This window comes from Elaeis guineensis, chromosome 11 (genome assembly GCF_000442705.2).
Source record: "Elaeis guineensis isolate ETL-2024a chromosome 11, EG11, whole genome shotgun sequence".
NCBI classification, from domain to species: Eukaryota; Viridiplantae; Streptophyta; class Magnoliopsida; order Arecales; family Arecaceae; genus Elaeis; species Elaeis guineensis.
The window spans coordinates 12,317,480-12,331,983 of record NC_026003.2 but is presented as its reverse complement, the minus strand read 5'-3'; the positions used below and the strand labels follow the sequence as shown (position 1 = coordinate 12,331,983).

Below are 14,504 nucleotides of genomic sequence, written 5' to 3'. Positions count from 1 at the left end.
CTAAAGCCTAAAAAAAAAAAGGAAAAAAATATTTTATTCGGATACTGTAGCTACAGTACCTGTGCTACAGACCCATGCTACAGTACCGTCAGGTACTATATAGGTTGTAACAATATTCCCAACCAAAAAGGCATGAATGAAGCTGCGTAGCAACCATCCAAAATCTATGAGCAATTAAGAAAGTATGATTCACATAAAACTAACACTACATTGAATCAACCCCCCCCCCCCACCGGCCCCCGCCCAACAAAAAAAAAAAAAAAGGGTCATCTTAAGTATATGAATTTCTCCTTTAATCCTAAAGCCATTTGACAAAAATAAGAATATTTCAGGATCTTAACAAATTCTCTATTATTCTCCATATTTTTCTTTATTGGGCATTTTCTGTTTCATGATCCTCAAGGGGAAAAAGTAACTAAATAAACTCCAACATTGTTCTGATTTTTCCATGATTTTCAAGGGCCCGACGTTGTTATACCACTTTTTTTCTGCCATACTGCTGCAATAGCTAGATTCACAAATCACAATGAGCTTGAATAACAGAAAATAAAAAGGTTTTATTCATGTCAGTTATGCAATAATTACATAATATCAAATGGTGACTTTACATTGCTTAGGGTTTTCTTTTAAAAAAACATTAGAACATACCTGTTATCATTATGGACCCATCAACTGGACAAAGGAAATTCTCATATTCAGTAAGTGTACTGTTGAACATTGCTGGTGTAGATGCCAATCTGCATGAAGAATTGACAGACATCAGTATGGCCTGCGTCTCATCTCTATTCTCCATTATATATTTTGAAGTATCAAGTGAGAAGACATTCATGCTTTTTAAGTGACAGATCAAGTAATAGATCACACATTTTCCTTAGAATCATACTTGATGATGCCAGAACTTACTTTGCCCTTTAGGAATGCAGACAGAACAGAAGCACCAGTTGATGATGAATATTTTTATCCTATCATGGCTAAAAGTAGGCATCTAAAGAATAATAAATAATGGAGAAGTAAGATAGTATTTCAACTCACCCATACTGAATAACATCCACTCCAATACTAGCAATTCCATGAGAAACTGCATCCTGGAAGTTGACAATTAAACTTCAGTAATCAAACAATTATGTCACAATTCATGAAGATTGAATAGATTAAATTATGCTTAAAACACTATTAGTTTCTTAATGTTAAATACATTGAACAGTTGAATATGCCTACATAAGCGAGCTTTGCATTACAAAAAATTCTTTTCTTAATCTTTATATTTAATACTGTATAAAGTATAAACAAAATTGGGAAGAAACATATATGCAGCATACGAACTCCGGGAATTTCCCATGACTAAACTGTCTCTAAGAAATGGAATGTAGGCATAAACTAACCCAAAAGAAAAGGAGTTGAGAAAGACAAATAGCAGGACAAAAAAGGAAGAAACACAGATTTAACTGAGCACTCTATGAACAATTCGCAATGCTTCTTCAAAATAGCCAGTGAATTAAGTCACTGTATATTTGCATGAAACATAAGGTGTATATGGATGGCTTGCATGTCTTAGACTAATTGTAATTTTTGTATCTTAAGGAATAAATCTTTTAAACCTAAATATTCAAGCTGATATTATCTGCTAGAACTGAAGCAGGCCCAAAAGCCAAGTAAGAAAAAATCGGCCAATAACCTGTAATTTCTGAGCAGATATTCGCGAATCATGACCAACAGAGATTCTTAGGCGTTTTGATTCAGCTGGTTTCTTTTTTTCCAATAACCATGCAGCAAAAGAAGCAGCTATTGCTTTTGTGACAGGTTCAGTAAGATTTACAGGTTCCCCCTTGACACCAGCAACAGCAACACCTCGAATATCACTGTAAAAAAGAATAATAAAAAGATCAAGTTAGCAAACTGAAGGCCAGAGATGAAATTTAACAAAGACAGAAATTGACATCTCTCTAATCAACTTGCTAGTAGACAATGCAACTTATGTATGGCAGAAAGAATAAACTATCTGCAGCTGCTTCATGTATCTTTTGCATGAAAGTCACAGTGTCAGTCTTGTTGCTTGCTTAGGAAGTAAAAGAAGTTAGTTACAAGGGGATCTTACTTCACAATATTTCTTAGAGGAGAAAAAGGAAGAAAGTGAAGAGCTAAAATTTACTCTAAGATGCCTAAGATGTTTCCTGTCAAACCTGAGTCCAGTAAATCGATCATGCTAACTCTCCTATACGCTGACCACTTTCTTTAAATATTGTGTGGATTTCTTGGTTAAATAAAACATTTTCAGAAGGGGAAAAAATTCTACAAGACATACTACCATTTATGCAATGCAGCTACATGAATAAAGAATTTGAATTGAGAAGAAACCATTTTATCATCTCAGATCTAATACTAGTGTTTATTATCAAGTTATCAACACTCAAGTTACTCAACCAACATAACATTTTAAATACTTATCAAAAGATGTAAAAATCTAGAGAACAATATAGTACATTCAGGGGAAAAAACAATCTAGAGACAATGTAATTTCAATACATGTAACAAATAAATGTACTTATACAGCAAGGAAACACTGACACCTTGAAAATATATATTTTGAATTGGAAACCATCTTTTGGAAAATGCACTAACTTATCTACAATACCATGGCACTTTATTACTTGCCTAGCTCACACCATCTTGATGTGGCACAGGGTTACCACTTTTTCATAGTTCAGAGCAATTGGATAAAAGATAAAGTTAATTACTCCCATCCACCCTGCAGGGGCCCAGATCCTCCTTCTGTCTCTGCTGGAAATATATAAGCAAACGGTTTGCAGATCATTGCTAGTAAAAATTGTCATTGTCTGATTCAACAGGACTAACTTAAAGCAAATGAAGACTGTGTTCCTAACAGTCACAAATTTCGACTTAAAACACTTCAGTTGTACGGTTGGCATCTTGCAGGATGTGACATAATGATCTAATGAATGTACCTTCCATTTTGAAGCTTGAGAAAGTCGATTTTCTCGAAGGATGAAACAGCACTAGTACATTGAACAGCTGCAAGAAAATTTATTAAAAGAAAAATTAACAAAATCAAGGCAAGCATGAGAAAGAGGAAACAAACACTGACGAACAAAAAATGCTTTATAAATAAAAATTGTGCTGCCAGAGACTTGCACAACAAAAAATCTCCATGATAATAACAAAAATGAAATGAATTAAACATATATTCAAAGACAACTAAATGCAAAATAGTTCATTAAAGCACACTGTTCTGAAGTTGGGAACTTAACATCACACTTGAGGTCAACCTGAATAGTGAGAGTCTAGAACAGACCATTGCAATGGATACTTGCTCGGTTCCCAAGATCAATCCTGTGTTTTGTCAAGGTATGCAACCGCATGGCTGACTTGTCAGGCCATGCTAATCTGCATCCCTGCAAGAGATGTGCACTGCGCATACTAAGGGCACAAGAGCTACTGAGAAATCTGGTGTGTGATTGTCTATTCTGTTGACAATGCTGTGCCAGAAATACATTTTGAGTAGAATTCCCTGATTTTGCTGCATGAAATTTGGAATTTTATTAGATCTATATCTTGTGTTAGTTTAATCAAACATATAACATGAAATAAGTCATTATTACTGATGGATTGGACATTTAAGTTTTTCAGCCGCATTTTTTGATAATTACAGTGATTTTGCTATTAAAACTTTCAAAGCCAGTAATGGTAAGGACAGCAATAGAAATAAATTTGATGAACTAACATATAGAAGGCTAATGACTCCTGCAATAAACACTAAAACAACTCCACCACCATTATGCCTGTTAATAATGTCACAAAACATCATACCGGGCAGTGTCTTACTCTATGATCAAACATCATTAAGTGGGTTGCCAGGATGAAAGAAAGGATCTGTTAATTTCCAACAATTTCATACATAGAGTCTAAAAATTTAGCAGCCAAAATCTCTGTCTCTCCTAGTTCATCCTTTTTTCCAATTAACTTCTTTCCTACAAGAAATATTACAAAGACTTTCTCTAAGGGCTTGAAATAAAAATTATACTTCCAAAAGATCTGCCATTTAAAAGTTAAGACCCAGCTACCCAACGTTGCCCCCCCAAAATAGAAGTAACTTAAGGCTACCTCCAGAAATGAAAGCTATATGATGATTGAATAAAGTTTATCTAGACCTCCAACCAACAAATTAATGAAAATCATATAAACCTAGTACATTGAGTTTAGCACTCCACTCATTGGTGATTTGAATTAGGTCATCCATTACTGCAAGATTTAAAAAGCCATGGAGTTTTTTACTCCTTTCTTAGGGATAAATGGCTCAGTCCAACTCTTAATTCTCATAATGGAGCAGAAATTTCCATCTTAACAATCGTACTCTATTTACAACAAGACAAAAACTCAAATTTAAACTCCACTTCAAAACCATAACCTCTGTCATTGTTGGTCTGATAAAGTAGCATTCACAAGCAAAAGAACACTAAGGGTGCGTTTGGTTAGTCATTAAAAAAAATACTTTTTTTGCTTTTTGATTTTTAAAAAGTAAAAATCAAAAAGTAATGTTTGGTAACACCATGAAAAGCAAAAAGCAAAAATTAAAAAAATCAAAATAATTGCTTTATATGCAAAGTAAAAATTTTTTGCTTTCCAAAACTTGCTTTTTTTGCTTCTGCACATCTAAAACGCCAAACCAAAAAGTAAAGAGTCCGAATCCTTCTCCCTCGTCGAGCTCTTCACCTGCTGTCCCCAAACATTACTTTTTGCTTTGTAACAACGTAGTTACCAAACATACTTTTTACTTTTTTTGCTTTTACTCAATAGTAAAAATAAAAAAAAAATAAAAAGTACTTTTTAAAAATCAAAAATCAAAAAGTATAACCAAACGCACCCTAAACTTCCCCTAAGATTAAAACTCCACAAGGAACCATAGCAACAGAACAATCACTTGATTGACTGATCAAAAGCATGTAAACCACCAAACTCAGGAAGAGCATCCTACATATCGTTCACATGCAAAGCAATTTCAACAAAGAACCCAGCGAATACAAATTTGTCGAATCTTTTGACAGTATAGAAACCGTTTCATCCCGAAATTCTATTATTAAATCCACCAACAAATCGGGCCCAAGAATTCGACTACCATCAAGAAGAGGCGATCGAACAATAGAAACCTGGCTTGGGCAGCCAAGGTTGGGAAAAATCTGAGGTTTTAAGTACGAACGGATCAGAATTACTCTTATACGATCTCCCTCCACAGTCATTTGATAGAGAAGAATTTGGAAATCCCTTAATCGAACTATAGAAATCCAGTTCATCAAAACCGGAATAGAAAGTGGGGAGACGAGAGAGAAACCTGCCATCATATCCGATCAGAGGTGGGGGAATCGATTGCTTCAGACCGACAACACGAAGGAGAACGGCTAATGGGAAGGGTTTATAAAGAAGAACGGATACCGCAGGATCGAGTTGTCGTGGTAGCTGGAGCCACTCGGATGTAATATGTAGACTTGTCGGGGACTTGGACGAAATACATAACTGTTTCCGATCCTTCTGGGTTCGCCGCGGCCTTCGAGCGGCTTAAAGCTAAGGAGAAATTCTTGGAACACCGTATGCAGTATGCACAGTCAAAGAAAATACACCGTCCTATCTGTTGAGCCATAATCATCATTTTTTTCATACATATTTAATATCAATAATTTTATTTTTTTATTTAAAATTTTAAATTATAAAAATATTTTTTTAAAAAAAAATTATGAGATTCTATACTGATACTGTGTTGAAATTATTACTTTCTGTACAGGATATCATAATTTTTTTACAGAATATCATAAAAAAAATATTTTCATCATTAAAAAAATTATAAAATTTTTAAATAATAAAAATACTTCTATAAAAATTATAATATTTTATGAAAAAATTATGGTAGCAGAAAGTCATAATTTCAATACAGGATATCATAATTTTTTCAAAAGGAGATGAACAGTTTTGTCATTCAAAATTTTAAATAAAAAAATAGAACTGCTGGCATTAAATGCTTACTAAAAAGCAGTGACTATGTGACCTAATCAGATGGGGCCATGCATTTTTTCTATACTGCATATGGTGTACAAAGAATTTCCCTAAAGTTAATTGAGGGTGCAAATGGGTCGCGTTGACTGATTCGACCCATCCAACTTAGATCCAGTCTGATTCCAATCTATTTTAAAGGATTTATAGGATTAGATCAGATTCTACAATTAGACCCATTTTATTTTTTGAATCAAATCTGAATTTACAGAATTAAGATACAATCTGATTCCATATAAACATGGCATACACCATTAGGATTTGTATTTATTTTAATCTCTAAATTATGACTTAAGATTTGTATGGGCAATATCTTTTACATAAAGATAGATATAAAATTATTTATGTTGCGGGGTAATTTGTCATCCAAGATGAAGATGTGAACTAGTGGGAAGGCATGTGATTAAGTGTATAGGACCAACACCACAGTACTATTGAAATGAAGGTATCCAATCCTAAAGGTAAATATGTCTCTCCTGAACCATTAGAGGGCTGTCCGAAGGAGATCATTCAGTACATAACTCTAGGCCTCCCCGATCCTAACTTCAGATCCTGGTGATCCCTGATCTCTGACGATTTTCCTAAGTAGAACATCAAAGTCCAGCTGATCCCGACTTAGGTCTCAAACCTAGACTCCACCAACTGATCCCAATCTCCACAACAGCCAGCATCTGGACAGGCTGATCTTTGACTTTGACGGCAGGTAAGCTTTTGACACCACTGATACTTATCCCTACGAGCATGATTGGCCCTAGCCATTTCCTTCCTTCGGCATCCATCTTCACCAAACCGTGTCGAAGCCTCTCCAACCAAAACTAGTTCGATCCTATCTGCTGAAGGGAAAAACGGCCTTTTCCTTGTAGGATCTTCCAGATCTAATGAGATCTGAGACAGAATATTTCAAAAAAAATTATCCTATGATATTTCAGATCTAAGATCTATTAGATCTAATTCCTATTATTTGATATTAAATCTAAAATTAAATCTAAAAACATGAGAAATAGAGAAATACCTCTAGGGTAACTAGATTACCCTGTAGATGATCGCAGCAATGTCCGAGGTTCTAAAATAGCCATGCAGTCGCCTGACCTCTACCAGTATCCACTCGAGTAGGATCTGGATCGTTTTCTCCTCGCGAATCTTTGCTCCAAAAATCAGATCTGGAAGATCTTCAAAAGATCTTCTGAAGCTGGAGCAGCAGCTTCTCGATAAATCTCTGCAACCTTCTAATCAGGAAGCCACCACGCCTTGGATAAGCACCAGATGGATGCCCAACCTCTTGGACGTGAAGAGGGGAGGGAGAGGAGTAGAGAGGGTGTGGAGAAGTGGAGAGGATTCAGGCTTTTGTTAGTTATTGCACAGAGTCTCTAAACCCTAGGCGCAGACAGGGTTTAAATAGACCCTGCTGCGCCATGCAGTGCCACATCATTCGATCAATCAGAAAATTTCAATTAATTCTGAAAAAATTTTGATTGATGGAGTGATGTCATCTGATCATATCAAATAAGAATCCTCACAATCCCTCCTACTGTTGGCGCAAACACTGGATAAGCACAGTGAGATTGGTGCCCCACAATCCAAGTTGATCAAGGGATCAGAGTCTTCATCTCATGGGACTCTATCCTTATCCACTTGGGGTGCATGCCATATCTGATTATGGCACCCACTTTGAGGATAAAATTAACAGGTGGACACTTCACAAAAACTCTCCAATGACCTCTTGCCAAGTGGCCTTCAGTCCAAGGTCCATGGGTCAACGTTTGACCAATGTCCTAAAACAGAAATGGCAGGTGACAGGAATTAGTAGGTGTTGTCTTAAATTCATCTCATGAATTAAGACAAGATTTTTTTGAGCTGGACTGACTTCAGTCAGACTGAGAAAAATCTTCTCAAGATTCTTTGGGTGAGCCAAATCACATTTGGCTCAGTCGAGATAGAAAAGATTACACGAGGAGAAAGTTAGGCTCAATCGTGTGCTAGCACGATTTTCTTGAACCTAATTGGATCTAATCCAAATCAATCGAACTGAACTAGCTCAATTGATGACATCCAGACCCTAACTCTTATTTGTGTGATCCAGTTAGGTTCATTTCCGTATGGTAATGAGACATGTCGTGATCTCATCATCGACATCATCGAAACTCCTTTCGATGGATTAGAACTCTTCTGATTCAAACAATTAGAATGATCGATCATCAAGATCATTCTAATTGCTCTCAAAATCCACCAGTGACACCTAGTAGTATATGGTGGTAACCCATCAGAAATGAAGACGAATCTCTCGGTGCAGCTACCTGTGTGATTGAGTTCTTCTATCATGAGTCCCGACTGAATTAGGGTTAAGGTGAACTCGTCAAACCCAACATCAGTCATATGAATCAGTCGATCGATCCAAGTTCGATGTGAAACCTCAATGAAAAACTTGTTTTCATTATTTCACTCTGCCATGGCCATGGGCTTAAGAACTCAATCTTTCAATTATCATAGGACTACTCCTCTCATCTACTGAGATTGATAGATCCCATCTTGGTGCAATCTGGTTCCTGCAATGAATATGCTACAGCCAACATACACCTCAGAGTTTCGAATGGCTGGAAGACTGAGTTATGGTGTAGTCAAACTATAACACACTCAAGGTGAACTGTCGATGTACCTCAGGTCAAAGAACTAGACACACAGCTGCAGCATCGAGCTAGTCATCGACGAAAAGGTAGACTTCCTTATGACTGCTCGAGGTGGTCATGCTCAGTACTCTCGTTCTCAATAAATATCTGTACTCTCGCTCCGATGTCTCCACACCATAGACTCAAGACACATCTACCTTAAGGAAGCGATCGTACACCAACCTTCCGGATCGATCACCATCCTCGTAATGATCCTATGGTTAGGAGCTGTTTATGAGTTAGTTATGTAAATTCATGCCTTAAATTTTCAACTCTTGAAAATATGAATTAACATTCCTACTAACTCAAAGGATGTATCATAGACATAATGTACACAATGTGATAGTAGAATAACCCTTTTATTCATTTATAGTCAAAATTATAAATTTGCCCTTACATTTGTACAGGAATGTGTCAGCCAATCTGGCATCTAGGGCATACATCTAACAAACTCCCACTTGACCTAATGCCAATTGGCTACATATCTAAGTCCCATCTTCTCAAGGTGGGCTTCGATCTTCTGCTGGCCTAATGGCTTTGTCAGTGGGTCTGCCACATTGTCTGTGGAGTCGACTTTCTTAATCTCGACACAACCTTTTTTGAGGTAATCACGGATCAGATGAAATCGTTACTCGATATGCTTGAACTTTTGGTGAGACCTTGGCTCCTTAGCTAGAGCTATGGCGCCATTATTGTCACAGTAAAAAGGGACGACATCCGATAACATCACTCCAAGTTCTGCAGCAAACTTTTTGTACCAGAATGCCTCCTTCACAGCTTCTGATGCAGCAATATACTCTGCCTCCATGATGGAATCAGCAATTACCGTCTGCTTGGAACTCTTCCAGCTAACTGCACCACCATTACAAATGAACAGACTCCCAGATGTCGACTTTCGATCATCTATATCAGACATAAAGTCTGAGTCTGTAAATCTCTGAACCTAGAGTTCTCCATTCCCAAAGACTAGAAACATATCCTTAGTCCTTCTCAAGTACTTAAGGATACATTTCACAGAAGTCCAGTGCTTTTCACCTAGATTCGACTGATATCTGCTTGTGACACTCACAGCATGAGCTATATCAGGTCGTGTACATAGCATGGCATACATGAGGCTTCCTATTGCTGAAGCATAAGGAATCTTGCTCATGCATTCAATCTCCTCAGGTGTGCTAGGGCACATCTTCTTGGAGAGATGAATGTCATGTCTAAAAGGTACTAAACCTCTTTTGAAGTTTTCTATGTTAAACCTTTTAGCACCTCCACTATGTACATCTTCTGTGAAAGTCCCAGCATCCTATTCGGTCTATCTCTATAGACCTTAATATCCAGTATAAAGGATGCCTCTCCTAGATCTTTCATAGAGAACTCCTTAGACAACCATATTTTGACTGAGATCAGCATGGAAATATCATTCTCAATCAGGAGGAGTCATCTACGTATAGTACGAGGAAGACAACTGCGCTCCCACTGACCTTTTTGAACACACATGGTTCCTCTGCGTTCTTGATAAAATCAAATATTTTGATCACATCATTGAAACGAGTATTCTAGCTCCGAGATGCTTGCTTAAGTCCATAAATAGACCTTTGCAGCTTGCAGATCTTATGATCATCATCACTAGATGTGAAACCAAGCGGCTGTTCCATATAGATATCTTCCTCAAGATATCCATTTAAGAACGTTGTTTTCATGTCCATCTGCCATATTTCATAATCGAAATAGGCTGCAACAGTAAACAATGTGCGGATGGATTTTAGCATGGCTACGGACGAAAAGGTATCCTAATAGTCAATGCCTTCGCGCTGACTATAACCTTTCGCTACGAGCCTAGTCTTGAATGTCTCCACATTTCCATATGCACCTATCTTTCTCTTGAAGATCCATTTACACCTAATAGGTACAATACCTTTAGGTGGATCTACCAAGTTTCAGACTTGGTTTGAGTGCATCGAGTCAATTTCTGATCTCATTGCCTCTAACCATTTCTCGGAGTTGATATCTGATATCGCCTCATCATAGGTCTTGGGGTCATCACCATGAGCCTCATTTTCTGTGAGAAATATTTCCTCTACTTCCTCTTGTATAGTATCTAAGTACTTTTCAGGAGGATGGAAAATCCTAGTTGATCTATGAGGTGGAAGAGGTTGTATTAGGATTGGTTTTAATTGATTGGGTTCCTCAGGTTCTTTAACTTGTTACTCTTAGGAGACATTCTTTTTGAGCTTAATTATTCTTCCGATGCCACCATCTTGAATAAACTATTTTTCAAGAAAAATAGCATGTCGATTCACAATCACATTATGATCTTCTGGAACATAGAAATAGTATCCTAATGACTCTTTAGGATATCCTATGAACCGAGCTCTAAAAGACCTGAACTCTAACTTATCCGTCTGCTGTCTCTTGACATGAGCCGGACAACCCCAAATTCTGAGATGACTCAGACTTAGCTTCTTACCATATCATATCTCATACGATATAGTAGGAACGGTTTTAGAGGAAACCTTATTCAATACATATATTGCTGTCATGAGATAATGTCTCCAAAGAAACTCAGGGAGGTCCGTGAAGCTCATCATAGAACAGACCATATCTAATAGGGTCCGGTTCTTCCGTTCTGAAACTCTGTTGAGTTGTGGCATTCCAGGTGGAGTCCATTGAGAGACTATGCTATTATCCTTAAGATAGTCTAGAAACTCCCGACTAAGGTATTCACCTCCTCGATTTGATCGAAGAACCTTAATGGGTTTTTCTGTTTGTTTTTCTACCTCATGTCTGAATTTTTTGAATTTTTCAAAGGCTTCAGACTTGTGTTTCATTAGAAATATATATCCGTACCTAGATAAATCATCGGTGAAGGTAATGAAGTAGACATAGTTGCCTCTAGCCGGCACATCAAATGGGCTGCATACATCTGTATGTACTAGGGCAAGTAGGTCAGTGGCCCTTTCCCCATGTCCTGTAAAAGGAAGCTTGATCATTTTGTCTTGAAGGCATGATTCACAAATTGGATATGACTCGAAAGTCAATGGACCCAATAGCCCGGATTTCTCTAATTTGTCAACCCTGTCTTCCGTTATATGACCTAGCCTTAGGTGCCACAGATACCTATCATTTAGACTATCTCTAGGCCTTTTAATTCTTTTGGCATTCACATTTTGCTCGATATGAAATACAGATACATCAATATGTAGCTGATAGAGATCATTAATAAGAAAATCATTTGCAGCTTTATTATTTTCATAAAATATGTTACAATGGTTCTTATGAAAGCTAATCACATAGCCTTCTTGTGCTAAACATGAAACAGAAATCAAATTCTTGCTTGCTGCAGGCACATAATAATAATCTCTAAGAACTAAATCTAATCCCAATGATAATCGCAGATGGTAGGTTCCCACGATCACAGCAGCAACTCTTGCTCTGTTTTCGATGCGTAGGATCATATCCCCATCCCTCAGCCTCCTGCTCTCTTCAAGATCCTGCATAGAAGTGCACAAATGAGCACTAGAACCAGAGTCAAGCACCCAACTGGATGTAGAAGAAACCGTAAGGTTGGATTCTAAAATGAGCACACCTCCAGAAGGACCATCCTTTTTGTTCTTTAGGGCCAGGTACTGAGGACAGTTCCACTTCCAATGGCCGTCTGAATTACAGTGAAAATATTTTTTCTTTTCAGCAGTCTTCTTCTTCGGTTCCATCTTCTTCTTCTTTCCATCCACCTTCTGCTTCTTCGCAGACTTCTTCTTCTTTTCAAAAGACTTTCTCCTAGAAGAAGTCCGCTTTACAGTAAGGACTGAGTCTTTTGAACCTTTCAAAGAAAGCTCAGCCGTAACCAACATGTTTATTAACTCAGCCAAGGTACACTGCATCTTATGCATATGGAAGTTCATGATGAACTGACCATATGCATCAGACAAGAATTGAAGGATCACATCAATCTAAAAATCCTTGTCTAAGATAACACCGAGTTTCTCAAGCTCCTCAAGGTCCTTGATCATTGTCAAACAATGATCTTGAACTGACTGCCCATCACGTATTTTAGCCTTAAAAAGTCTTTGACAGACTTGATACTTGGCTGCGCGACTTTGTTCACCAAACAACTCTTGTAGGTGAGCCAATATTTGGTGGGTAGTCATAATGTTCTCATGCTGGCACTGCAAGTCATTAGACATGGCATCCAACATGTAGTACCTGGCTTTGTTATCGTCATCTGTCAACTTTTTCAGAGACGCTCTCTGTTTAGCAGTCGGACGTGCTGGCATGACAGGTGGGTCCTGGTTCAAGACATGGGTCAGTTTCTCAGAATCCAGAATAATTCTGTAGTTCCTCAACCAGTCCTTGAAATTGGGTCCAGTCAATCTGTGGGTATCTAGTATTTTGATCAAGGGGTTGGATGCAGACATGTTTCCTGTAGAGGTCAAGAGTTTCTAGTTAGATTTTGTAATCAGACTTAACCAATTTGTTTAGGGGTTTTATTTTTAAATAAATTAGGCTCCCACTATTTTCTTAGATCCCTACACTCTCTAGGTAGAGATATGAAAATCTCCATGATTAGTGATTTCTAGTGGGTGGTGCGGTCTCATCGACTGGCTCACCACCTCACCTAACAGTTATTGGTGATGGGTCAACCGATGAGTGGACAACTCTTGTCCAATGATTCTCTAATTATGGTGCATCCAAAACTTGGTCTCTAATTCATGAAACTCACCGTGCCCGGAATATTGAGCACAATCCATCCTCTAATCCGTAGCATCCAATGCCTAATAGACATGATTGCATCTTTCCGGTGCAACTGAGCCACTGTAATCAGTCGAGAACAATCAACCCCGGGAAGGGCCCGCACATCCACAATGGTGGAAGACCTTAGACTTAATATTTTCTTAGGGAGATTTGATTTAGGTCTCATTAAACTTGACTTGACATAGTCATAACAATTATGACTAACCTACTGACATGGGTTAGCTCAAATTATTAGCCACCTCAAATCAGAACTGGATCGACACATATGGCCAGGTAAGTAAGACCGGTGGGAGGGATATGCCATTAACTTGACAAGAACGCATTCGAATCGAGTAGCTCCCAATTAAAAATCAGTCGGTCGCATCTGCCCAACTTACTTTAGACACCAAATTGTTGAACCAGAACCAATTGGGTTAGTCTACAATCCAAACTCTAACCACTGAACCAAATTAGGTCTTAACTTGATTGAGTCACATCTAAATGTGATTCGACCTTGACCTAGATTTAATCCTATTATGCTGGTCAATTATTAGCTTTCATGATCCCACCTAACCAATTTTTGATTCGGTTTGATCAACCGCTAGACCTAATTGAGCTACCCAAGTCCGAATCTAATTTTATGAAAATGACTTAGATCTGAAATTCTCAATTTTAGACCTAATTTAATTTCATAAGCTTAATTCATTAATTAAGTCTTGAGTTCATAGACAAAACATGTAAATAAATCCTAGGATTTCAGGATCTAGGATTTTGCAGAAAAATAAATTTTGATTTCTGATTAAGGATGAACGCGCAGCACCCCTACACGCCATAAGAATATCTCATTGAATGGGAGGAGAGGGTCTTAAACCCTACTTTGTTCTTATGACCGGACGACCATGAGGAATACCTTAATCAGAAATATTAATTTAACTACAAAACTAGTTAGATCTAAGTTACATATCACATATATAATTTCAGATCTACCTTATACATGCTTTGCATACATCTCATGTATTAAAATCTGATCTAATTAGCATGCTTTCAGATCTGATACAT

At 37.5% G+C, this 14,504-nt stretch overlaps 1 protein-coding gene across 3 annotated transcripts in view; it reads right to left on the bottom strand.

The window, feature by feature from the left end:
• The window catches only part of LOC105061204 (uncharacterized), a 52,399-nt gene extending 46,899 nt beyond the window's left edge, over positions 1-5,500 (bottom strand). Inside the window, exons 1-6 of one of the 3 annotated variants that reach the window (XM_073246261.1) lie at positions 5,345-5,500; positions 3,311-3,535; positions 2,964-3,030; positions 1,676-1,859; positions 1,033-1,085; positions 649-737 (exon numbers count right to left, since the gene is read on the bottom strand). In XM_073246261.1, coding sequence (XP_073102362.1) covers positions 649-737; positions 1,033-1,085; positions 1,676-1,859; positions 2,964-3,030; positions 3,311-3,535; positions 5,345-5,354 — 628 coding nt within the window. In that variant the 5' untranslated portion in view covers positions 5,355-5,500. The remainder of the gene's footprint in view (positions 1-648; positions 738-1,032; positions 1,086-1,675; positions 1,860-2,963; positions 3,031-3,310; positions 3,536-5,344) is intronic. The other 2 variants (XM_073246262.1, XM_073246263.1) reach the window with 2 other exon arrangements.
• Positions 5,501-14,504: the final 9,004 nt, after the last annotated feature.